General features: G+C 36.7%; 1 protein-coding gene across 2 annotated transcripts in view; it reads left to right on the forward strand.

The window, feature by feature from the left end:
• Nucleotides 1-2,688: 2,688 nt before the first annotated feature.
• runx3 (RUNX family transcription factor 3) overlaps nucleotides 2,689-27,033 on the forward strand; it is a 71,504-nt gene continuing 47,159 nt past the window's right edge. Inside the window, exons 1-2 of one of the 2 annotated variants that reach the window (XM_088932397.1) lie at nucleotides 2,689-2,850; nucleotides 3,078-3,200. In XM_088932397.1, coding sequence (XP_088788523.1) covers nucleotides 3,143-3,200 — 58 coding nt within the window. In that variant the 5' untranslated portion in view covers nucleotides 2,689-2,850; nucleotides 3,078-3,142. The remainder of the gene's footprint in view (nucleotides 2,851-3,077; nucleotides 3,201-27,033) is intronic. The other variant, XM_088932398.1, reaches the window with a different exon arrangement.

Raw genomic sequence — 27,033 nt, forward strand, 5'->3', positions numbered from 1 at the left:
AAAGTTTTAGTCTACTATTCACAAACGTCTGAAAGTTAAAACTTAAACAAAAAGGCTATGGTGCACGTGTAATAGAAAAACAAATGGGTCATTCAATAACCATTTTTTAAAAGACACAAAATATGGCCTGTACTCCAGCAGGCTTTTGTATGTTAATTTAAGACATAAACGGCTCTACGCCTGGGAGACATGCTAAACTGAAGGTTTAATTAAAGTATAATTGGTCCAGTTTACTCTCTACAGCCTCGAGCTGCTGACAATTTAGAGATAGTTAGAAAACCTTCTGGATGCTGAGCCCTGAGGTCTAGAGTTTGGAACTCCTGGTAGAAATTAAAGTCTGGAAGATGGGAACTGTAACCAATTGCATTTCTACAGCACACTTAATTCCAATGGCTCCAGAAGTGCTTCACATAAATGACCCATTTCTTACACTGCTAAACGGGTATTTCTCACCTGAATGGGGGGAGATATTAACCATTGGTCTATTAATAAATCATTGGCCTAGATATATACAGTAGATGCATAGATAAAACCCTGTTCCTAAAACAACAACTGGTTCACTGACTCTATAGCATTGTAATGGCTGCACGCAGAAGCCAGGACTGGACTGTTCTGAAATACAAAAATATCAGTTCTCTATAATCAGCAAATCACGTAGAAGGAAATAATACTTGATGGAATATCAGTAAAGCGCAGGAAAAGAATCAGTGGTTCCCAGCTCTACGTGAACTCAAAATTAAGTTAAAAAGAAAATTCTGTAAGGCTGACTTGAACAGAGCAGACTACAAGAGGCTTAAAGTATTCAAAATTTTCAAAAGTATGTCTTAACAGTATAAACACAAACCAGAGGACACGAGTGGAAAGTAAGGGGAATTGCACTTAAAAATGAGAACAGGAGGCACTTGTTTGCACAAAGGGATGTGGAAGCCAGCTACCCAACCATGTGCTGAAGCGATTCACTGACATCTTTCAAAGAGGGGCTGGATGAGAACCTCCTTTGATCAATTAGCAATCAAAGAAACCAGATGGGCTGAGTTGCTACCCCTTTGTATTTTTCAGCTATGAAACACAAAAATCAAGCATTTTCAGAGAGGGCTGTATCACTCTTCCTGCTGATGCTAAGTCTGCTGTGGGCTAGGTGGGGTCTGGCAGTGTGAGAAAAACAGTGGGTGACTGTTTGAGACGAAAGCCTGCATGATCTGCTCTCCTTCCATGCTGGTACAAAGTACAAAGTGGGATGAGGTCATTTACATCTGACAGTTCCAATTCGGGGCACTCAAGGAGAAAGAGTAACCAGTAATTCTAATTTAATATTAATCATTTATCATTTCTCTATCACGTAACCCTCTGTCCTGCAACCTTGTAACAAAATGCCTTTGTTCGTATTCATGACCAGTGAGTCAGTATTGTCATTGTTCACGTCACACATTCTAAAAACTAAACCGTTGAGTAAGAAATGACACTGTATCTATATAAACGTCACATAATTAACATTTATATAGATACAGTAGCATACAGAAGCTAATTATATGTAATACACTCTTAGCTATGGATCTCCAAGCCTGGTCCTAGAAAACTCCAATCCAGTGCATTTGATACTGTAGGTAGCCATTAAAGACCTGGAATGGTTTAATTAACGTACCTTGTCAAATTATAATACATGTATAGCAAGAATATGATTGTCCTGATTATTGTATTGTATCTGATTATGAAATTACTTGCTTAATCAATAGACAATTAACAATAATTCTCAAATTTTGAAACTGGTGATTTAGAGTGGTCAATAAAATAAGAACAGGGCTCCACAAACACAACTATGCTCCTGTTACAGATACAATGATAACAGGAGACCTGAAAATGACCTTTCACTGGTTAACTTAAACAGATAAACCCTGGGCTGGTCTGACCTATGCCTCAATGGTCACACCCGAAGGTCTTTCTTTTTCTTTAGAAAAAGTCTTTTCTGTGAAAAGTAAATGTGTTTATCCTCTTTAACAGCCTTGTGAATGAATGGAGCCTCTTTTAAAAGGGTTATCTAACAAGACACACTGAATAATGCTGCCTTAGAAGTGCACCTTTCCCAACATTGATGGTTCTGTGGAATGGAAGCCATTTTTTCAGTGAGGGCTTTCAAGTCCCGCCTCCACTCACATATGGGATCAACTTTAAAAATAAAATAAAAAGAGAGAGCGTTTGTGTGTGAGTGAGAGAGAGAGAGAGGGGGAGAGAGAGAAACATCTATTGAATATGAGAGCTGGCACTGCTAACTCTAATGAGCTTAAGATTATGATACTATCAAGTGGTAACTGAGGGTGGAGAGTTGGTTTGCAGGACTAAACCACGAGTGCTTACAAATACAGATGCACTTTGAGTCACACCCCTGAGTGAGGAGGCAATCATACACACAAAGCGGATTCCTGCTCTGGCTGGAAACTGAGACTGGTCTTCTTCTGTCGGACGGCTTATGCAAGTTGAATTATTTCTAGTTCTTCAAAATTTTTCACCACTTGAAAGTACGGGTGACACAAGTAGGCCAGTGTTCCTAAAAGTCACCAAACCTGGGTAGCCAATCAAAAAGAGGAGTCAGGGGGAAAAAAAAACAAAACAGACGCAGAGAGGAGGCCTGGTGACCTCACATGACATGTGACCCAGGTTCTTCCAGTCAGCGAGTGACTAGCTGGATACTTTTTGAGTCGTTTTTGCAGGGTTTTGAGTTAACACTCTTGACAGGCCTCACACACAACCACAGAACCACAAGCGTGGTGCAACCTACATTTTAGACGAGCACCTGAACCTCAACGGACAATTTTTTTAACAAGTTGCCACCAGACAACATCCCGGCCAAGTCTGGTAAGTCCAGCCTCAGTTACTTTTTTGGTGTGGGACGTCTCTCTTGCAGGCTTACACTGTGGCTACTCTCTCCTCTGACTCTTTTTTATTTTTTGCTTCTGATGCTGCTAACATATGCTGCTCTTGGAGGCTTGTGGCTGATCATTCCTGTGGCAGTGCAAACCCAAATTCTTGGTCACAAACAGGCTCTAAGTTTCCTCTGGGATTTTTCTTTGCCTTCTTTTCAGCACAACATTCTTCAACAGTGGCGCAAACCACAAAAGGTTCTAGCATCGACGTGCTCAATAAAGCCATGGCGTCCAATAGCATATTCGACTCTTTCTCAAACTATTCGTCGGGATTCTTGCGTGGTAAGTTAAGAATCCCAACTTTTTTTTTTCCTCTTTGATGATGTGGTGCTCAGTGTGAAGCAAAAAGAAAAAGTCGTTGCCTCAATCTTGAGTACATCAAATTGTAAACCATTCTAGTAGTCTTGTTTGCACTTTGTCAGCTCAGTACCTCCCTGAATTAGTAGCAAAAGTGAGAATAGCTCAATACAGAACCACTGTCAGCAAGCTGTGAGAATAACACGTTTAAAAGTGAGACTTTGCCTGCAAAGGAAGACACTCCTAGCTAGACATCATCAGATCCTGATGATCTGATGGCAAAGGAGGAAAGTATTCTAAATTAAAATCTTTATTTCATCCTTATCAGTTAAGTAAAGGGGCTTGCTTTCTGCATGTTTGATATAGCACTCACACTACAGAGTCACTTTTACCACAACATTAATCTCTTGAATCACTTATTTCCAGTTAACAGCTGTACAATGTGAGGGAGTGTTGGGACTGTTGAAAGTATCTCTGTGTTAAACCAAATGCACAAAAAAAAGAGATCACAGCCCTCAACTCATTTTTGTCAAGTTGCGGAAAGTTGGGAGGCAGTTATAACAAACATGGCCTGTACAAAGAAAGGTCTCAGAGCCATCTTATATGGCAGTGTGCCTTTCCCCCGGTTTCCATAGCAACATAAAACTTACTTTCCTGAAATTCAAATGACTCTGTAGGAGAGTTGAAAATATCCAGGACTAGTCTGAAATTTTAAATATTTTTAACTGTAAATGTGCGCTTTTGGTGATGAGTAGAGCACTGTTTTCCGTAAATATGTTCCAATTTTACTAAATCAGTCAGCAAGGCTCAGAAGAGCTGGAGGATAAATGTGGAATTTCACAGCTGATCTGAAACAAGCATTAAAAGAACCTTATGGGAAGTGGAACTCCAGTTAATAGTTTCTAGCAGTCCCTACAGTATGTAATACAACGTAACTTGTCACTTGTCAAGGAGCATGGATGAGCTGAGAGAAACTGCCACCTAAGCTGAAACATAAGGTTTTACAGTGTGTTCTGAAAGTTATCTGACAGAAAATGGCTTGAATGTGTGAGAGAGAGTGTGAAATGATGGCCAGATACAGTATATTGCATATTGTTCCAGCGTCTTTTACTGCTAAAAGTCATGTTTTGGATATTTAAGCATTTCAATAATTAAGTGAAAAAGATTTATTTCTAGAAACATAAAGTAAAATGTTACTATACATATAGTGGAAAACGCAGACTGAGAACTGGAGAAACAACATTCAAGTAGCTTTCAAAACATTTTGCAACTTCAAAACATTTGCACTCTTCTAAATGTGGTCTTAGCTCTAAGTTAATTAAAGGCAGCTCTTGAGAAACACCATTACATCAAAATTGTTTGCAGAATACTTTTCAAACGCTTGGAGTTCTTTCTGTCATCCACATGAGAGCCTTTTAGTGGATTACCAGTAACATGGCTTTAAGACCCATATGGGAATATAATACAAAAAAGTTCAGAATTTATTTATTATAAGTACAGGCCTTTCATCCCATTTCAAGCATTCTTTTTTACACATCTTGCTTTGTTTCTGTGCGTAACAGCCCGACGTCACTCTCTGTGCCTACACAAAATTAAAATACATTTGATTTTGATAAGAGCAAGAATTTATCCCCCAATAAACAGCACTGAAAATATAGTCACACAGGTGCCACAGTCAGGTTAGCGAGAAAAATTAGCTGCAAATAGCAGTGAAAGTTCTATGAAATGTTGAATTAAGTTAATTGTATATTCAGTATGGACATTCTTTAATTCTTAAATGGTTAAACTTCCTTTACGAAAAAAGAAAAAATGCACAATTAAGGTAATGAAAAACATGGATATACATCTGTATTAAATGTTTAAAAACTTGAGAGGATTTGCAATTCACTAGCATGTTATGTTAAGCCATGGTACGTCAAATACAACATGCATTTCAAATGCAACCAAACGTTAGAAGAATTTAAAAAAACAAGACTTAACTGATGCTGCTGGTTAGTTTCTACATTATTTCATTCACAGGCTGCCTCTTAAAGGCAAAATAACCTAATTGATCATTTAGCCACACTTGAAGACAAACTACACTACTTGTACAATCGAGGCAAGTAGTTTGTAGTATTCACAAAAAAAGTGAAAAGGCACTGGGAATAAGACTAAAATCTGGATTTCTTTAGACTGCACAGATTTCTATCACTGAAAATACCAAAAAGAAAACAGCCACAAATGATCAAAAAGCTGTTACACTAGCACTAGCTCTGGATGTTACTAATAGGAAGGTCTGAGCTACTTTTTCATTGAAAACGGGCTCCTTGTGAAAAAATCTCTTCTTTTAGAGGTCTTTGTGGAGTCATGATACGAATAATATTTCTCCAATGTTCTCCAACTGATTAAGAACATGTAGTAACAATCAGGATGATGTGTTTCACTGAAGTAGCATGGTTTCTGCAAGTTTTTTTAGATCTGGGATATGAGAAAATGAATACTGTGTTTAGAAGGTAGGCTGCCATATTATGATAGTAATATCCAAATAGTAATGTTATTATTTTAAGGTTTCTTCATAATGTGTTTTGTTGGCATGTGTGAATTGTTTCAGCAAGACATATTTTCAAAATTACACACACATTGATTCCAATCAAGAGTTTTAGAGCTGTCACACCACGCTCTGTATGCCCTGCACCCTTGATCTGGATGAAGCGGTCACAAAATGGAGGGATGGATTTTAGGACGGCTTTTCCTAGATTAGTTATGTAAACCTGTTTGAATTTCTTCAAGAACTGAAAGCACAAAATGTCGTTATTGGTAACAATACATCCGGTTTTGTATCGGTCCTAAAATGTTAGGGCTACTACAAGTAAGATTTTAAGAATGTATTAAAAGAATTAAAAATCATAGAGCACTTTTTACAAAAAAGGACATCACAAACTTGTAAAACAATGATGGTTGCGTTTTCCCCAGAGTTCTTCCCTCAGTCTGATTATTCTTCTTGGTGAAGTGCTAGGCGGATGATTTTGAATGACTGTCACGAACAGACAGATGGATAGTCAAAGTGCTGGAGGCATCAATGGGATCTCAGGGTATCTGAGATTCACAAACGTGATAGCGGTTCACTGTTCCAATTTCCAATAGATAAATCCAGTAGATCCATAGTTCAAAAGAGCAGAGGAAGGCTTAATCACATGTAAAAGACAAAACCTTTCTTTCCTTTTCATTCAATTTTTTGCACACCACATTAACCTCCTCTGAAACCAAGATAGGTAGATAGATTCCTAGGATATCATGACTGCAAAGAACAATAAGCTTTCATAGTCAATCCAGGATTTAGCATGTTAGAAAGGGACTGCAGAATGTGTAAGAGGTTTGCAAAAAGGAAACATGATTCAACTTTTTTTTGTGAGCTATGACTGATCAGTGGAAATACTCTTGACACCTCTGAAATTACTCTAATGTCAACATCCAACGTCCAGTGCTCTCTCATATTTTCCTATCAGTTCCAGTAGAGCAAAGATGATAGCCTCCAAAGTCCTAAACTTTGAAAGTTGTCGTCCAATAAACATTGTGAAAATATTGTGCCAATGGAAATCTGCTGTATGCTATGCTCTGTATTGTTAATGTGAAACAACTTGCAGTATGCTGAAAGATGTGTTTGGCTAGTTGCTGGATCTTAACATGGTGAATCCATTAGGCGCTGGATTTAAACAGTCAATTTCTGGGTTGTTTTCCAAAACTTAAGTTCCCCTTTCTTGTGAAATTTCAGACAGTTTCAGTTATTACCTTACCTAACTTAGGATGAGGTTGGGTGGGTGCAAACATGTTGATTTATCTCTGACCGCGCTGCACTAACGGAACTTTCATTCATTACTGTTTTTTTTAAGTGTTAAACGCAGATATTTTGTAGTGTAATCTAAAAATACAGGAATCCTATTTTGAAATACTTAAGCACAGACAATCTAAACTGTCCTTTTTTCGCACTAATACAGTGGTACACCCCAAAAGGTTGATTAGAGACCAACCCACTAAATATTTACCTCCTTTGCAATGTTACAAAAGCTCTGACCTGCACTGTAACTGAACAACAACCAGCATTGAATGCATTAATACTGTTTTTACTAACTTTCTCAAGAACCTCCTTTTCAGCTAAATTATAAAAACCCCAGCCTATAGATACAGTACGTAGTATACTATATATCTATACACATTTTTCAGAAACATGATGAACATGATAACCATTAACAAAAAGAAACAAACAAAATGATACTTTCAGTACAAATGAAAGCTCAGCTCTAATTTAGAAACTTAGTGCCCTCAAGTTTGGCTGCGAATCTCTTAGATTCTTCCCAGCAACTGATTAGCTCGTATGAAAAGACCAGATCTTATAAAATATTTTCCAATTATCTCTGTAACATACAATATATACAACAATAAGAAAAATATTTTTTTTATAAAGCGCCTTTCCAAACCCAAGAACACAGACAATGTATAACAATTATCTATTACCAAAAATCTCTATAACATCTTTCTAATTAATTTTGGTGATAGCCAATTTATCGAATTATTATTCTAAATTATTAATTTATTATCAAAGTAATATTTTATAATAGTTCCAATAATATTAAAAATACATAAAAATAAACATTGATTTTGCAGTCTGATTCACCAGTCATAAGTGTTATTTGTAGTTAGTGTTATTGAGTGTTAAGTGTAGACTTTTAAGCATTTGATAAATTGCTGATGGGATATACAGTATATCTCATGACAATCACGGAGAAGTGAGATTTTATTTTAAAACTGACCCACAACAAGCTGAGTCTCCTTACACTGCAATGGACTTTGTTTTCACCTGCACTATGCGAGTGATGTCTTATTGAATAAAGACGTTGCTTAATGGATTCAACCAGGTATCTTTCCTCATGTCTTAGGGAATGAAAGAAAAACTAAGGAAGAGAATAGCAAGAATGGAGTGAGTTTGTTGTAAACGTACATGAACATCATCCCGTCTTGAATTTCTTAGGGTAAAACAATAGTTCATTTTTTTACCAAATGCGTTGTACTTCAGAAAACTGGAGGTGAACCAACCACCTAAAAATAGTCCAGCAAAGAAACCAGAATGATCGTGACCTCACTTGCTTTTCAGGTGTTTAAAGCCTCTTATATAACTGTGGCTTAACTGGGCCATTTCTATTACAGTGGGTGTGTCACAGACACTGATTCTAAACTCAGCTTTGTCAAATCTGTCAGGCTTTTGAATATTATTCAAGCTTAGCTGAACTCATCCATTCTCACAACAGGGACTCTTAGAGGATTTCAATTTACTATATTCAATGGCCTTGTAAAACTTCACAAACATAATGCACACAAAAAATGTGAACCATATGATGTGAATCTAATAAAGAAAAAATGCAGAACTGGCATCAGACAGATGTGTAGATAAGAACACTCAGGTTTTAATCTGCAATGAAAAAAAAATTGACATAAACAGAAATGTCAGCAAAATTTATAGTAGCCTAGAGCTCAGGATTGCTTCACCATGAGTTCAATGTTCAATGCGGAAAATATATTTGAATGGTAACTTCCAAGGAAAAATTGATGTGGACATTAAACATATTAAGCTAATTGGATAATTAAATGGAAACGCTTACTTAATATGATTTTTGTCAATACAAATCTGGAATCTATCTGACTCCAGTATTCCAATGAAGAAAGAAAAGAGCTGTTCATTTTTTTAAACGTTATCACATCTGGCCATTAGATAATCTATTACAAAACACACAGGGCACATTGCTGCGGAGATCTTCGGAACCAGAAAAAAGGAACAATTTTCTTGCTAGAAACTTATGGGAAGCCACAAGATTTTAGATCTGTCAAGACTTTAAGTTAGTCATCTGTATTTTCCAGTTCTTCATTTCTTCCTTGCTAGGCATATCAGATATTTGCACTGTACATAAATTTCTAATTCTTTTATTTCCTGACTTGATTGCTATTTGCTGTCCAGTCTTACCATTGCACAGCTGCTTAACGCTTACTGAATACGCTTTTTCTTTTATTTCAAGCTTCATGGTGCACCACTGTCAGAGAGGATGATCGTGCTGGAAATGTTCCTTAGCAATACCAGGGTAACCAGGAAGGGTGCTAGAGGATTTCAATGAATCCTCACAGCACAAATGCCCAATGAGATGTGGAGTCCAGCATGCTTTTTAGTTCTTCGCAAAGCCTTGATTTTTAAAACCATGCATATAAAAACAGTCAATTAAGCAAATACATCTTGAGGGCTGGATTTGGCCATCTTTGACCTGAAAGTGCTGTGAATGATTACAGATTGGCTGGCCATCCTGGTGTTAAATCTTAAATCTTAAATGAAACGAATGCATGATAAAGTGTCTGTTCCCTCCATCTCAGCACTCTTAGACAATGGTGGAATTACAGATAATTGGGAAAAACATGAAAACATTAGGACAACGGATTTCCAAGACCAGATTTGGTAACTAGTGATGTAAACAGGCTGGACAAGAAGCATGGAAAGAAATGTGTAGGCAAGCAAACATTGGTGACAAGAATCATTCTCCTCTTAGAGACTAGCTATATCACACAGCATAACAAAATCATGCTTAAATTAAAAAAAACATTTTAGTTTAACAGCAACAATGTCTCCTGAAAAACAAAGCCCCCTGAGATTATTGTGACTACTGTTCTACGGAGTGTGGTAAATGCTATCTGTCACTACCTGCTTTAACACTACTTTTAGCCTGATCTAGGCAGAATCATGTTGCCTGTTAAGTAGGAGCTGCACTCCTGAAGGCAAGGCACAGCTGAGGAAGAAGCATGTGTAAGCCATTTGTGAAACAGCCCCACACACATGCAACAAAAGTATTTTTCATAGTAACATAACCTGATAAAAACTTTGCATCAAAGGAAAAGAAAATGGACAGCTTATATGAGGGGAAATGTTTCTTGCTATGTAATGTATATTAGGATTTATTTGAAATAAAAATCATGTCTCGTTGTGTTTTCTAAATCTGAAATTTAAAAACTCTCCACTGCAATCATGCACAAAGATCAGTACTTCATTCTACTCATTAAAGCAGTCTTTAAAAGATGTTGTGCAGTGTACTAAGCAAGCAAATGAAGATGACAGATACTGTATACAAAATTACACTTAGATTAAGAAAGAGCAATTTCCATGAAGGGGCCACATTCTATACAAATAACTTCCAAGCAATTTGTTAACAGCAACAATGTGGTTTGGGTGGAGAGTTTCAGAGAATTAATGACAGGTGGGGGCTCCATTCTAACTGAACTGCTTTGAAGCTCCTGTGTCAATAGTGTTTTAGTTATTGTTATCTTTGTTTATTTGAAAAGGGTGTTTTACTAGTGAGAGACCAGAAGAAGCACTTTCTTTAGTCAGATTTCTGCCATTTCTGTTGAGATCCGAGAATATAATGACCTGTAACAACAAACTCAAAGCCTATGAACCAGGAAGAACTGGCAAGATTTAAGGTTAGATGTTTTAGTCACCACAGAAAGCAAATTCATCACAGACACCTACTTGTTCACATTTAATTCATTAAAGCCTTTTTTCTGAGTTGCCAGTCAAAAACCAAAAGTCATACTTTTTTATATTTCATAGTCATATATTTCAGTATAGTCAAACATGATACCCTTGCATCTTGTTTAGAACAGTTTTAGCATCTTGTAAACTAGTATGCTTCCTCCAAAGGTTCAGACTTGACATTTTTTATTGCAATGAAAGGTTTACCTATGGCTTGTTCTGTTTGTGTAATTCATTCTCCAAAATTGGCAATAAGCAGATTTGATCCCTCTGATGAATTTGTACTCTTTCACAATAATTTTGTGCTGGTTAGCATCAAAATGGACTAAAAACCAAAAGTCATACAATAAGTATTTTGTTATCATTTATAAAGCTTTATGTTGGCAGCCCCAGCAGATCTATTATTGATTCTCTTTTCAAATGCATGCATTTAAGAACAAAGCTATTTTTCGCTTTTTACCTCTTCGAAAGCAAGAACTGGAATTATCTGGGCATGCTAATTAATTTCAAAATACAAAAATGTCAAAGAGGACTGGAATCATCTGTCACTGTCAGTAATAAACTACTGTATCTATGTGTCTGAGGGTGATCGTTAGGTGGTTAAAACTATAGTTAAACTGCTTCAAGTGGGCAACAGATTAGTTCCATTAGGAAGATAAGGAGGTGCATTAATACCAGGCCTTGAAGGATAACAGTTGACACTCATTTCGTGGCCAAATGAGGTAGAATGTTTTTTCATTTCTTTATGGGTTGCATCAACTACAGAAAACAATATGCAATTGTGGAACTTAAAATGTCCACCAGGTATTATATTCAATGTTTTACAAATCCATTGTAGAACCTGGTGAAAAGTGTATCCTGTATTTGACATCCTAGGTGTGTTATTTTTACCTTTTAAATAAGCAATAAAGTAATTATGGTACTAGTAAAATATATATATAGTGTTTTTTCCTCAATGACCCCAAAACATGTGTGGGGGTTAATTTGGTATGAAAAAGACTGTGACCCAGCCCAACCCCCACCCTTAAAAATTGAAAAACATCACAACAGTCATGTTTGCTGACACACCCAACTTAGCGGTGAGGTAGCTATTACAGGTTTAGATTAAATCATTTAAGAAAATGTCCCTTGTTTCGGTGATCTCAGTCTGTAGTGTATTTTGCATTAATAAAAAAACTGCTAAAAATAATTACCAATGTACTGCATTAATATTAATCATTTTTAATAACTTCTGTTGATGTTATCTAATGCAAAAATGTGCTTACAATACAGCAAACCACCACATAAATTGAAGCAATTGTCGGGGTTTATTTTTGTGTAACCATAGTGGAATCAGTTTAAAGTACTGCTTCTCGGAGAACACATATTAAATTATTGTTAAATATTTGTGTAAGGGTGTATAAATATAAACCCCACTGAAATAGTACAACTGGATTGAAAGGCTTGTAATCTTGCAAAGAATGTTAAATTACATGTAAAATCGGTACATATCAGTGACCAACTCTGACATATCCAGTGCAGTTACTGTACAGACCTGCCAATAAATCATCTGAACATGAAACACTGTGCTGCACCTATTTAAGAGGGATTAAAGTAAGACTGGAAAAAAGGATCTTTAACTGGATGCTTAGCATGACTCACAACAGAAAAGAGACGAAACCTCTAATGGTATAGCTCTCTCTCTCTCTACTACACTAATTGAAAATAACTGGTAATGAGTGTCTCTTTCTACTAAGGTTTATGTTAGAATTGCAATCAAAAGGGAAATGGTAACTGAAAGCTTATTATTATACAGAACATCCCCTGCTGTAATGTAACTCAGCTCTTCAATCCAAAGAACGAAGAAGAAACCTCTCTTTCAAGATTGTTAAATGGAAGCCATTGGTCCCTAATTCATATCTGCAATGCAGAAATAAAGGTGAAATTTTGTACTGCAGAGCCTGGTATATTAATATGATCTTCACTTAAAAAAAATAGCAGTTGAATTACTTTTTTTATTTTTTTTAATTTGACAGTATTTAAAATAGAAATGTTGTTTAAGGACGGTGTCTTTTATTCATTACACTATCATATTTTCTTTTATTTCAGTATAGTCAAACATGATACCCTTGCATCTTGTTTAGAACAGTTTTAGCATCTTGTAAACTAGTATGCTTCCTCCAAAGGTTCAGACTTGACATTTTTTATTGCAATGAAAGGTTTACCTATGGCTTGTTCTGTTTGTGTAATTCATTCTCCAAAATTGGCAATAAGCAGATTTGATCCCTCTGATGAATTTGTACTCTTTCACAATAATTTTGTGCTGGTTAGCATCAAAATGGACTAAAAAAAATCATAAAGTCATAAAGAGCAACAATGCAGCTACAGAAAACTTAGAAGCATTCATTATCTTGTCAAGCAAACCTGCACATCTAGCTCCTCAAAAAAATAATCACTAGGCAGCACTAAAACTGGGTTTTCAGTTATTTAGTTTCAGTTTCTGTATTCGGCTTTTTTCCTTGCAGTGCTACAGTTTATTTCCTCAGTTTCCAATTTACTTGAATGCCCAGGGGATACCTCAAGATATTTTTTGGTATCTGAAGAGGCTTCCTTTTCAGGACCTACAGTTCAATATCTAGTCACAAACAAGAAAAATAAATCACATGTACTGTGATCAGGTTGCGAGCACAATTTAAAGAATGTGTAAAGAATGTGTAAAAGAAAAAGCTGCACAACAGCATCATTTTTGGTCATGCACATTAAACAGAGGTATGTTATATGAAAATGGGCTGAAACTGTAAATCTCTTTGCCATATAATCTTAGAAAACAAGAGAAATAGAAAACTAATACTGACAACAGCATTTGTAGCTCAAGTCTGTTAAAATGCCTTAGTGTTCTATTAAACAGCAAATAGGAAATTGAAAATGAATGGTATCCTAGTATATTTTGAGTAGGTTCTCCTGGTTACAGGAGAATTCAAATACAACCTGTCCTGAAAACAGCAAAAAACAAAAAGGCCAGTGAGACCACTATCCATTTCCACAGCCTCAGCATGGCCTGGACTAAACACAAGTGCAACAGACAGGAAGCACAGTGACTCATTACTGACCTATAATCTCTGATGCAGTCAGGCAAAACAGACTATAAAATATGCAAAGCCCAACCATGCAAAAGCGAAATGACCTCTTTGCAGAGCAGATGTTATTGTCAAAATACACTTTCAGGCAACCATGTCTATTTAGGTCCATTTAATAGGATTCACAGCTGGCTCATGACCTGGTGTGGACTAGCCCTATCTGTGTGACTGGACAGCACTGGCTGCTCCTTCCAGTTCTCCTATTTCCCGGCAGACAACAGAACAGCAGTCTCCCACGGGCTGAAGGAGAAGCATTTTTTTCTTCACTGTCTGGTCTGAGGTCTTCAGTCTGGCTTTGAGGCCTGCCTGTAGTTGAACAGCTGAGTCTGCCAGACAGACATCCTCAGCACAGCCACATGCTGCCTTTCAAGGAACTTCTCCCGTGATACTCGCTGAATTGACATTAACTTGGCGCACACATTAATAATGCCAATGATATTAATAATAGCCATACATCTGTCAGATTCACGACTGTGTTGCGCAATATATACCGTTTCCTACAAGGGCTTTCTCTGTTCACCCAAAAAAATTAATGGCTTGTAAACTTTTCAGTAAACAATAGTTACCGTGTACAAGGCATTGCACAAGAATAAGTAAATACTGTATAGAAAAATTAGCAAGCTCTAAAAGTTGGCCTATGCAACTCCTGGAACAAATACACCGAATTAATAAATTCTGGACTGCTTAATTATTAAAGACTTATGGTCAGATGGATGAAACCTGTCTGTCCTGTTACTTTGTATTGCAAACTCTTTTTTAACAAGATTAAAACACGCACAGGAAGGACAGCCTGCGAACAAGATCACTAGTTTAAAAAGGTGCTATATACTGTAGCACCTACGGCTAAAACAATCACGTAGGGTGCATGCATGCTGTGAAAATGGCATGTCTATTGTCCAATAGAAAAGACAGAGGGTTTTTATCGTTGAAACTGAACATATATTCAAGCAAAAGAAAGCAAGCTGTGGCGCAGAAGTGAGGAAAAGTACAGGAAAGGTATAACAGAGCTACAAAGCTACCAATATGAGTACCCTCAGCTGCAGAAAAAATCACTGAATCATTGTCACTCTCACCACTACCCTTCCTTTTGTTTTTGTTGTTTTAAAATAAGTGAACCAAAAGTGATTTCTGGGCAAAAACCACAATATCTTTTTTTTTTCAAATTCGATATCTACCGCCGAGGCTCAATAGGTTTTCGTTATCTTTGCACAATCGCTGATGAAGACGGGGACTGAAGGGCACCAAAGGGCAGTCTTGCTGCCGTACTATAGAACACAACAAAAACATCCTCTTAGTCAGAATGATGATACGACAAAGCCATCTGAAGGATTGATTAGTTTAATCTAAACACACCATTCACCACTCAATTCCTTTCAGACGCACATACTGTACTGCTTGCTGTGCCTAGAGCAGAGGAGACTGTGAAGCCAAATGCAATAATCAGAGGCTGGGATGAATTAAGGAGCTCCATTTGAGTCATGCCCTTAATTAATCAGCCTCTTTTCCCTTAAATGTTATGCCCATGCATTGCATTTGAGATAACACCCAGTTGTGTTAGTAAAGCAGCTAGAGTCTTCCACATGGGTTTAATTTCCTTTTCCCACCTCATTGATTTAGATACTGAGTCAACAAATCTGGGATTTGAAAAGGAGGAGAGTTTCTTTCTTTGCTTTTTTTTTTAAAAAAAAGACGTGTTTTCTAACATGTTCTTATAATGGATTGCATGAGTAAGAACTCCAAGGGCAATACACCAGCAGGGAAGCAACTCGCGTGTTTTGTTTGTTAAAACTGAAACTACCAATAAAAGGCTTGCCTGGGTATATCAATTCAGTGACTGCACAGCCCTGAGAAAATGAAGATCAAAGACAAGACACTCATTTCTGCAACCGGTTTTGAATCAGTCTTTAATTAAAAAAATCTCTAAACATTAATCTTGAAACGTGACTGTTTCTTTTTTTTTTTTCATTTTTCTCAGGAAAAACCTACAGATCCTCTTAAAAGAGGTGATACTGGGTAAAACTCATTATTTTTTTTAGACATTTTTTTCAAAACCTTTGCAAAACCTTTTAATTTAGAAATACTTGTGGCATCCCATAATAGCAATCAACACAGGACCTTAAAGGTTCTGACCACTCCAAGAACAGTCCAAAAATGACTATTATTCAATTGATAATCTCACATTTAGTGTTAGATGGGCTCCCACACTCCTGTATTTTCTTGAAAATATGTTTCATTTTGTTTCCAAATAATTATCTTTTCATTACTGTATGGCATCACTAGATCACAACATGATTTTAGCATATTGTTTTTAATATGTTTTTTTTTACTTTCTTCCACTCATTACTTAACTACAGTTTGACCCTTGTTAAAACCATCCAGTCATTCTGTGACTACTGGTCTCTAGGATTTACAATCACCACTTATAAATGAATGTGAAATGATTGCAAATTTATTTTTAACAAAGAAATTCTAGGGTGCATATTCTTGAGCATTCTCTGATACTTACTAGCTTTTGAAAAAACAAATGAAAACTGGCTCAGGTCTAACTCATAATATCCCAGAAACATTTTAACTAAGACTTTAAACCTTTTTATGTCTTTATCCAACAGTTCAATAGTTAAATAATCACTGACACTTCTTTACACACAATAGTGTTGCTGTGTTAACATTCAGACAGATACAGAGAATATTAGCCAGCAAACTACAAAAAAAACAATGCGATGTTCTATTCCATGGAAACCTGCAACATTTTGAAAAGACGTTGTGAAAACTCTGGTAAAAGGTCACGTGATTCCTTAACACCTGCTTTGGTTAGAACTTCCCCACTATCAATGGGAAGCAGTGGGTTTCTCAAATGTAGACACAAATCACAAGATCGTCGCCAGCTTTCAAAATGATTCAGAGTAAAACTATATTAAATAACATTCTGGAAACGTAACTATGACAGCAGCATTCATAGCGGGTGCTTATGTTCTGTCTACTCAAAGCAACAGGAGTATTACATCACTATAAACCAGTATAGAGGAATACAATATTTCTGTGGAATTCTAAATTCAGTGGAAAGGGCAAAATAGGATTATACATACTTGGGACTTCAATACTTCAACTTTAAATGGAAAACTCCTCACAAATCCAACATTACTGCAGGACCCCATCAGATATGGTTTCCATTGTCACCCTCAAGATTTGGCTGAGCCAGCTCTGACTGTTCAATGCTCTCCATATCTTCAGTGGTGCAATAACTTGCTTTAAGTAAATGACAAATCCAATACACTACACACTGCAGTGACACGGCTCGACTCAAACGTTTTTGGAAGGGCTCTTCCACACACTCCAGGGAGGCTAAATCAGAAACAGCATCTGAAATCTCCAACATGCAGTCAGAGCTTCGTTCTCATTCTGGCTTGTGGTAGTCCAGCTGTTCCTAGATCAGCTCAATTAGATTGATATCCCAGGAATCTACCTTTCATTTTTTGGAGGGGGTGGGAGGTGGGAGGGGGGTGGAATTGTTTGTTTTGAGCTCTACTGTATTGAGTCAGTGTGACATTACCTTAACCAACCTGTCTGCTTCAGGACTCTTTTGAGAGGAAATAAGTACTGAGAGGTTCTGAAGAAGGTGTTCATATATGCCAGTCTTCAAAAAGAAAAAGGCAAAGCAATACCAGCAATGTGTTATAAATGCCTTGCCCTGCCAAAGGCGGATCTTTTATAAATCATACCAGGCATACACAGCATATTTCATTGTTTCTTCATATTTTTCTTTGGAGTGCAATGTTTTCAAAAACATGTGGCTTTTGTTGCAGGCAAGAATGAACAACAGCATTCCAAATATGACCACATTAAAGTCAAAGAGCCATTCAGCTGAGTAAGGGCAGGCTGCCTTGTTTCCTACTTTTGATAGGACTGTAACTAATTAGATTGGGAACACAACTGACAGTTTTGCATTTTTTTAATATTTAATTGCATAAAGCTTCTTTTAAATCAGGGGGACAGCCACAGGAACACAATAGGGCATTGTCTTCTAGTAAAATGTGGTTTACAGACAGCATTTAATGGCCTGGTGGTTGTTGGCAACCAAAAGAGATGGCTTCCTAATACTGGGCTCACATGCAATTGAATTTTACTCTGGGTTTCATTCACAAATGCATTTTCTTTTGTTGATATTTATAGTTCTGACAGTAATAACTTTTAATTGGAATTTTACTATGCTTTTCTTTATATTATGAAAACTATTTAAATAAGATATTTACTTGCTGTCTCTCTTTTAAAAACACATTAAACATAGTCTTCCCCAATGAGAGGAGAGGAACTTGTAGCGCAGTTTCAAGACACTACATAAATGTCCTGTAATGAAACAGGATTTCTCTTTCCATCACATTTTGTTAAGAACAGAAAAAACAAAGCCAAAACCAAAAGCATAAAATGTATTTTGGGGTGATTTTATCCACATTTTTTAAATCTGCTTTTCCTGCTAGTTGCTTGCACTGTCTGATCTCCCTGACACACGAAAACAATGAGCTTCTGAAACGCCTGTTCATCTGCACACACATTAGGAAACTGGAATCACTATTTTAAGTTTCAGAGATTGTGTGATATTAGCACAGGTTGGCAAGTACTGCTCATTTATAACACCTTCGCATTCTGGAAAGAAAAAAAAACAAAACAAAGCAAAGAAAAGACCTGTTTTAATCACCTCCAGTGTAATTTCAGTTCAGTTTGTTAGTAAACTGTACAGTAAGTGTTATCAGGGATACTCAGGAAGGCTGCTTTTATATGAATAAGACAATATATACTGTGTATATAATGAATTCTACTATAGTAGCTTTATACTGTATCATAAAAAACTGTATATGGTTGGTAGTGGTAGCTTAAATAAAAAGTACACAAAAGTATTCCACTTTCTTCATAAACATTTTATGCATCAAAGTCTTTAACTCAGTCTCTCACTGTGGTTATTTTGGAAAAGTTTTGACGTGCTCGTTTTGACTATATTAAGTTTATATACTTTGTAAAAAGCTATAATGTTTATTGTGCAGATAATTCAGTATACAGTATCTGTGGCACACTCCACATCAGATGGCTGTGATAAAATAGACTTGTGTTTACCAATATCTTCCAAACACAGCACTGCAATTGCAAGATGTACTGATTTTTTTTTTTTAATCCAAACATTGTGAATGCAAAAACAGTCATTTTAATGTGACATTGCAGGCGCAAACAACACAAGTGAACTTCTGGTTTAGTGGTGAACACCATACCCATGTGAAGCCCCTCCTGCTGGTCAGTGCATGATGCTGAGGGCTCAGGGATGGCCAGGCTGACAGTCAGGTGCCCTGCGCCTGTCCTGTCTTAAGCAATATGCTAACCACTACCTGCGTTTCAACTCACACACCAGAAAAACACAGAACGTGGAATCTGTTTCTCAGCAGAACACTGTGCTTTGTTTACAGTTGGACCAGTACTGTATTTCTATGATTTTCAAAAATTACCTTCTTTTGAATTTAAATAAAAAGATTTGATGAAGCTGGATGCCATTGCCTCCATTTACACATACTGTAAACATGAAGAGCTGAGCTTTCAGATTAATCTGATGTCAGCGTCCTAGACTGGTCTGTGAACTCTAAAATGTCTTTTTGCTCTGTCCCAAGGGATTCAAGTGTACACCCTGTTGGCATTGGTATCAGATAGCGAATACTACAGGGAACCAAAGATTTCAGATTCTACTCGGGAGCAGAATACCTGATGATGAACAGTTGACTGCTGCTCATTTCACAATTAACAACTCATTCAGAACTGTCCCTGTGAATGTTTTACAATCTTGGTATAAGTTGCTTATCAATGTATATAATTTCTCAGTCTTCATATAAGAACATGGGACATTACAAGTTCTTTCAAAGTTCTTTCAAGCTTTGAATGAGGGAGAGATGCTTTTCAAGAGTTGATGGATCAAATGGTGCTGACCAACCAGAGAGATGGCAGTGTTCCAGTTAGACAGGTCTTTGAATGAGAAATGTAACCAAGTCCACAACTGCTTCTACTCAAAATATGTAAAACTGAGCAGCATCTTTCTGCATTATAATGATTGCAAATGAGATGTTTAACGGAGAAACAAATTATTGAGAGAAAAAAATATGGGAATTTCAATAATGGCAGCTGTTCAATATGTTCCTATGAACATGACAGAAAATGACAAAGAAACCATACAGTAGCTACTTGCATTTCTCTGGTCAATGTAGTAAACGTGCTAGGTGCTATCCCAACCCTAAACCTGTTCTTTTTTTTCCAAAAAGAACAGAAATGTCTGATACACCTTTCAACCTCAGTACCAGAACAAAGAATTAAAAAAAATGGGAATCTTCTTACAATGTTGTACCATAACCACATACTAGAGCACACAGTTTATTGATAATCTGAGGCACCATTATATCTCTGACTCTGTTAGCTCGAGAGGACTGTCGTTAGCTACACAGGGAACATGCTGCTGTAATTACTGTAGTGGAAAAATGTCTTTCAGTAACAGGCAATTATGTTAGATTACAGATTGCATACATCACATCAGAAGCCTGTGCAGGAGACTGCAGTGATTACTACTTACTTCTGTGTGCCAGAGAAAGGAAATGCCTCAGAGGTGATCATGTTGTATGTGAATGGACATACCTAGATACAACTTTTTGTTCTGATCTAAAGTTGGCAACAAAGAAGGAAAGGTTACGATTTCCACATAAACAAGTGTCACAAACACTGAAACTTCAACAGTATGCAGTAAGGGTTTCTTTAATGTAATTAGAGTGTGCAGTATAATGGGGACCTGTGGGTAATCTTCTGACAGGTGAAGCATTAAATACAGTTTGATAAAGAAACTTGTATTTGATAGGTCTCACCCTGCCAGCTGCTTAAATAACCAGAATAAACAGGGAGCTGGACTTTGCTGACTTGTTTGAAAAGAATTTAACTTCTTGGTGACCCAGTGAACTCGACCATTTTATTAAAAGTTTATTATTAATCTGAGCTGTGACTTCATACACAACATCCATCAATCTCAAATCTTATTGCACTTTTTTAATGTACTCTAAATGAGCCAGGCTGGCATGATCAAAATCAGTAAGCAGCGTAAATTCCACACACTCATCAAAAGCCACCATCAAAAGCTTGTCAGTTGGTTTTTAGGAAGTGATCAGTAGATAAGGAGTTTTCATCTTTGCCCAAACACATTGGCATCATTTTGAAACTCATGACAAAACCTATCACCACCTCTTCCGCACTCCAGCCCTCATCCTGCTTCTTGGATTTCGGCACTAGCCAAGAACTCGAAACCAAACAGTCAGCAAGGCCTCAGCAGCCTTACATGTCCGATCATGGGGGGAAGATGTCAATGTGCAAGCTGTCTGAGACCCCTCCTGCCCTGATCGCTGGCCAGGGGGATCAGATGCCTACCTGACTCGCACCATGCTGGTGTAAACTTCTGGTGGCCATCATCTCAAACTGTTGGCTTGTACATGAGTGTGAAACATTCTTCATTTGGTTTTTGTTTGTGGGTTTCAGTGTCCGCTGGTGGTCGTTTCACCTGAGCTGTCGGGTCCATTAGTTGGTCCCATTACCTAATACACCTCATAGGCTTACAATAATTCTTTTAAGCTGGCTCCAAGATGTTGGAGAGATAACAGCACTTTTAACGAAGTGAGATCTGGACCATTGAAAGATTCTATATATGCTTAACAAGGAAATTAATTACTGAAATTATTAACTTGACTACTTCAGTTGGAACAGAACTAGGGGACAGGATTCAGGAACAGCAGGCCTGTTCAGATTAATTTAATTTTATTGTCCACCACAAGTGGAAATTTGTCTTAGGTTTTTAGTTGGATTGCGGCATGAGGCAAATGGGGTTTCAAACAGGAAGGCTTTGTTTATGGGCAAGAACCCATATCAGTGTTTTGTGAGACTGTTGTACATCTGAAGCAAGTCATCTAAGCATAAATACATTTTATTCTCCCAGGTCCCATACATTCTCCCAGGTAACCAAGAACATTGTGGCTTAGGCAAAGATCTCAAAGCCCACTGTGTCATGCTCAAGCCCCCATAAAAAGAATGCCACTTTGCATTTTTGCAAATATCCTCTTTATATATAAGACAGCATATCAGATCTTTTTAAACTAGTTCTGACTTTTTTAAGCTCTAAATGTTGTTGTTTTTTTTGCAGTGCTATTGTAATTATTTCTCAAAACTGCAGAGGCCCAAAAAAGCTATTTCTTTCATGTTTTTTTTTTTGCTGTTGTTGTTCTTGAAGTATTTTGGTTCCCACTAGAAAATAATTAAAATTCAAAAGACTTTTCTGTAACTATTCACAAAGATCTAAACTATACTGCTTTTTTGGCAACTAGTGTTTCTACAGTGCCAGCACCCTCTATAGACAAACGCCAGACAAAGCATGCTCTAAAGTACTGAGACAGAAAAGTCCCTAGTTGCACAAAGATGGTCGACTGTAAACATACTTCTGAAACAAATGGCTCTGGCCATAAGCATACAAATGCCCATGCAATTCCAAAAAGATTCAAAACTAATAAACTGTTCCCAAATTGTAATTCATGTAACATGAATACAGTACACAAAATGTGCTGATGAATGATTTTTAATTTGATGGATTTTCTGTCATTCTTAAGTCACACACAGGGATGCAGTCGAGCCTGTAATCTTTGTACTTGATGCATCACAAAACCATTTCCATCAGAGGCTTAGATGACAAAGGATTATGAATGCTACCCCTTCTGAAACACATTTTTTTTTAAAAAAGGCTTTGAAACAGCTGCTGGCGTTGGTGGCTGAGCCAGGCCTTTTTCTCTATTAACCTTGCTGAGAGGGCAAAGCTTTCTGGAGGTCCAAGGGAAATCCGCTTTATTCTTCAGAGCTTAAGGATGCATTTAGCAGCCAGAAGTCAATAAGTGTGATTCACCGGCTTATGCATGAGAAGTAACACTACATGCAAACCCGGTAGCCACAGGCAAGGGGTTTTAACATGAACCCCATGCCCCTGGGCCGGAGAAATAACACTTCACTGTCTGTACCACAACCGCCATCCCTCAGAGTTAGCTTCTGGAAAGAACAGGACTGGCCGACACAATGTGTTCAAGTAGACCAGTGTGTGTGTCTGCATTCCTGGTCCTTATTGCTCTTTTTTGGTTACTGCGGCTAGTTACAGTAATCCTTTTACTTATGGGACATTGCCGAGCTGTGCAAGACAATGCCTGAGGGTTAACATTCAGTGCACCCCCCTCCCCACACATGCCACAATAATACAGAGGAGGAGCAATAAAAAATATCCTGGCAAAGAGGGACAGCAGCCCAGAAAAAAAGAAGTGAGTTTGCGAATAAAGTACCATGCAGTGCCAGAGATACAGCCCCTTTCGGCTCCTTTGAAAAATCGACCTTTGTTTTCTTTATTCTCAGAAAACAAATTCAATGCATTTCTATGCATTCACTTGCAAAACTGAAATTAATAAATAAAATGTGTCTTTTCGTCTTCCAGCCTCAGTTTTAGTATGGATGTTTTTGTGTAACATCCATCATTTAATGGAGGGTTCACATTGCAGAGTTGCTCAGAGTGTAATTATTTTCCTTCCCTGAGCTTTCAAGACAATAAAGTCTTTGTTCGGAAACAATTTACCCATTTGGGATATTTATACTACTTTTTTACAATGAAAAGAATTATATGGTTCTTTTCTTGAAAAAAAAAAACAAAAAAACAAAAGACGCACTCTCAATATTCCCTTGACTTTTCACCGGCAAACACATGCAAATCTCTTCTGAAAACAAAAGGCGGAAAAAAAAATGGCTAAAATACTGCCTTGAGACTGGAAAAGAATGAAGAATGGAATAAAACCTTATTTATGTGACATTTTATTTTATGTGATTGCAGACGTCCCTGTACACTTGCCAGAAATTGAATGGATCGTTTTCAGATATGTTTTTTACAGGAAAAGTCGGCATAAATGACAAAGGACACCCTTAGCAAAATAAGAACATGAGAGAGGTTGCAAATGCGAGGAGACCATTTTACCCATTTAGGCCTGTGTGTCTGGCCGTCGTTAATTGATCCAAGGAGCCCAATCTGCTGCCACTTGAAAGAATTCCTGGTGTTAAGATTCAGCAACATGGCCCGGTAGCTTGTTCTAGACTCCCACAACCCTTTGTGTAAAGAAAGAATCAGATGGACCCAGCTCCCAAGGCTTTGGGATGGTATGAAATTAAGTCACAGAACAACGCCCATCAATATACAGTGCGCCACCACTGTCGTTAAAGCAGGACAATGTCACACAGAACACAGAGGTGTCCTTTAGAAAGAAGGCCACAGTGATAATGCATTATAATTTTAAAATTAATCATTTTTAGAACTTCGGCTTGATGTCTGAAATGAATTTAGAATTAAGAAATAAGCGATCTTTAAAGTACTTTCCATTTTCTTTTAATTCTATGATAAACCTTCGTGGCTCCAATTGTTCTAAACATGTCACCTCTTGCACTTTGTTTTTAGAGATTTGTTTTTGTCTGTTTGGGATGATGAACACATTCTTTATTACATAATGAGACAGATATTTTTTTTCATGCTGCTAAGGGACCAGTGAGGAGGATCAAGACAAAAAATATGCTTTAAAAAAAAAACGAAAACACAATTTGCCAAGATACGACTCCATTCCTGAAATACCCCCAAACAATGTAATTAGCTCAGTTAACGACATTTATCGTAACTTCAAAGTAGGAATTGTCTGGTAAACAAATACTAATTCAAACAGTTTTGAATTCACTTTTTGAATTTTTGTTTTTGTTTACTAGACTCATTCACATATCGCTTACCAAAACGTTACATTTTTTAAAAAGCTTTGAGCTACATAACTTTGGACCTAATGTGGCCATTTTCTGTTCTATTTAATTGTCTAAATATTGTACATAAGGAGCACATAGCTCTTATGATTGTTATTTAAAATGTGGAAATGGGTGAAAATGTAGTTATGTGCTGAAATATTATTTGAAGTTATATTACCTAAATATAACTGCTACTTTTGACCAATGTTTTCCTCATACTTCTTACAAAGTAATGAAGTAGCATTCATTTCTTAAACATTCACTACAATCCTCTAAAAACTATTTTCTACACATAAAAGTGTGATTTTGTACTGTTAATTTATTTCACTAATATTGAAGTTTTGGGGTTGAAAATGCCATTTATATAAATTTTAGAAATTTAAAATAAAAACAGCGATGAAAGCAATAATAAAAACCTCTTCTATACTATAATTGCATGTTAGTTACAAAACCCTAATCTTGATCATATCCTAACATACACCCCTAACCCTTGTTTGGTATCTAATTAAGTTTTATAATTGCTAATAACATCTTTAATATTGTAACATGCTAATAGATTGTTTATAGACAGATGTAACACTGAAGTGTTATCACAATTCACAAAGTTTATTATCCTAACATACTGTACAGTGACTTCTAAATACTGCTCAATGAAACAAAGAAATGTTCTTGATGTCACTGAAACAGAAAGTAAAAGCTCCATGTTGTGGAGGTTAGCCATTTGGAAACCTTTTTTTTCCAAACAGAAGACAGTACAGTGCACATGAGGCAAAGCTTTTGGGAAAGAATGTACTGGTTAAAAGAAGATCAACCCTATAATTTAAAAATGTAAAGAAATACACACCACATTGCTACTAAAGATAGAAATATTTCTCTTATGTCATAAGTTTGCTAAGTTTCTAATTGCCTTTGAATTTGGTTAAATTAATAGCTGACTTGCAACAGCATCTGTGTACAAAACCAAAAATAGTTCAGTGGATGACAAAGTAACGAGGCTCATATTTTGACCTAAATTAATATGCAACCCACTTACAGACAAAAATCTGCCTGTATACAAGAGTGGAAATTTGTTTTGCCTCATTTTCATTGGTGTTCTGGTTCCATACCATCAGAATTTCCCAGCAACAATCTTCACTGGTGTTCTATCTATCAAAGACTATATCAACTGTAGAGACTATATACAAAGGTTATTTTTAACATCAATTATTTTTTTAAAAAATCGTAATTGTATTACAGGAGCTAAAAGAAGACCTGTAAATTTGTAAGAAAACCCATACCAGGTTTAGAGATCCATCATAATTAAAAACCAAATCTTCTTATGGTCAGGAAAAAGAACACCATAAGAAATGACTTCAGTGTCCACGTCTTTTGCCTCGAGCAGTACAATTTATAGCCATGAGGGAGCAGTTCAAGTCATAGATACAAAGGACTAGGATTACACTTCAATGAAAGTCTTAAGCATAGTATTACAGTCTCTCTTGGGGCTCAATTTCAAAACAGGTTTGATTTAACGTTTAGGGTTTAGGCATCCTATCAATCAGTCAGCCATACACAAAATTCTGAATAGAAATACCTTTTTCTTCTTAATCTTCCTCATAATTTCCTCCACCTTGTTCTTGTGGCTAAGTGTTTATTAGCCTCTGGTTGGGGGGCAGGGTTCATATAAGCCTGGCTCAGCTGAGCAAGCCAGAACTAATACATTATTAAAGAGGATCTCTGCCCAAATTGAAAGAAAGTTTCTGTGCCATTCCTGAAGTTTTTGCTTTTGGTGCTCTTCCATCAAACATTCCAATACTGTAACATTTTATTAAGAAAGCTTAAGAAAATCAGAACATTTCTGAAACCTCTTAATCAGCATCTTCAATGCCTCAGAGAAGCTTAGATCAAAAGCCTTATGTGCATTTATCAACTTTTTAATAAGCATTTGATTTCATGGTAGGAATAGTTTAAAGTTGGTTTTATCTTACTGCTGGAATCTCAAAAGAAAAAAGAGGGCTTTTTTGTGAACATAAACTACTGATTTATGAATTATGCACATTGCAATATGTATTGGGATCCATGCAAACACTCTTGAAGGTTAGATTTATGATGTGTGATAAAACTAGAATGTTTTTTGCATAGGAATCACAATGAGGAATTACTGAATTTAAACAGCTATTATCAGTATTATTTAATCTGTTTGTAGTGGATTAGAAACTGACTTTGTGCTGTTAGTCACATATTAACATTAACATACATTAAATAAATGTTTGACTCTCATCATGATCAGCAGCTCAAAGTTCACTTTTTCTAAAAAGAAACATAG

The sequence above is a fragment of the Atractosteus spatula genome, chromosome 14 (assembly GCF_055471065.1).
Source record: "Atractosteus spatula isolate fAtrSpa1 chromosome 14, fAtrSpa1.hap1, whole genome shotgun sequence".
In the NCBI taxonomy this organism is placed as follows: Eukaryota; Metazoa; Chordata; class Actinopteri; order Semionotiformes; family Lepisosteidae; genus Atractosteus; species Atractosteus spatula.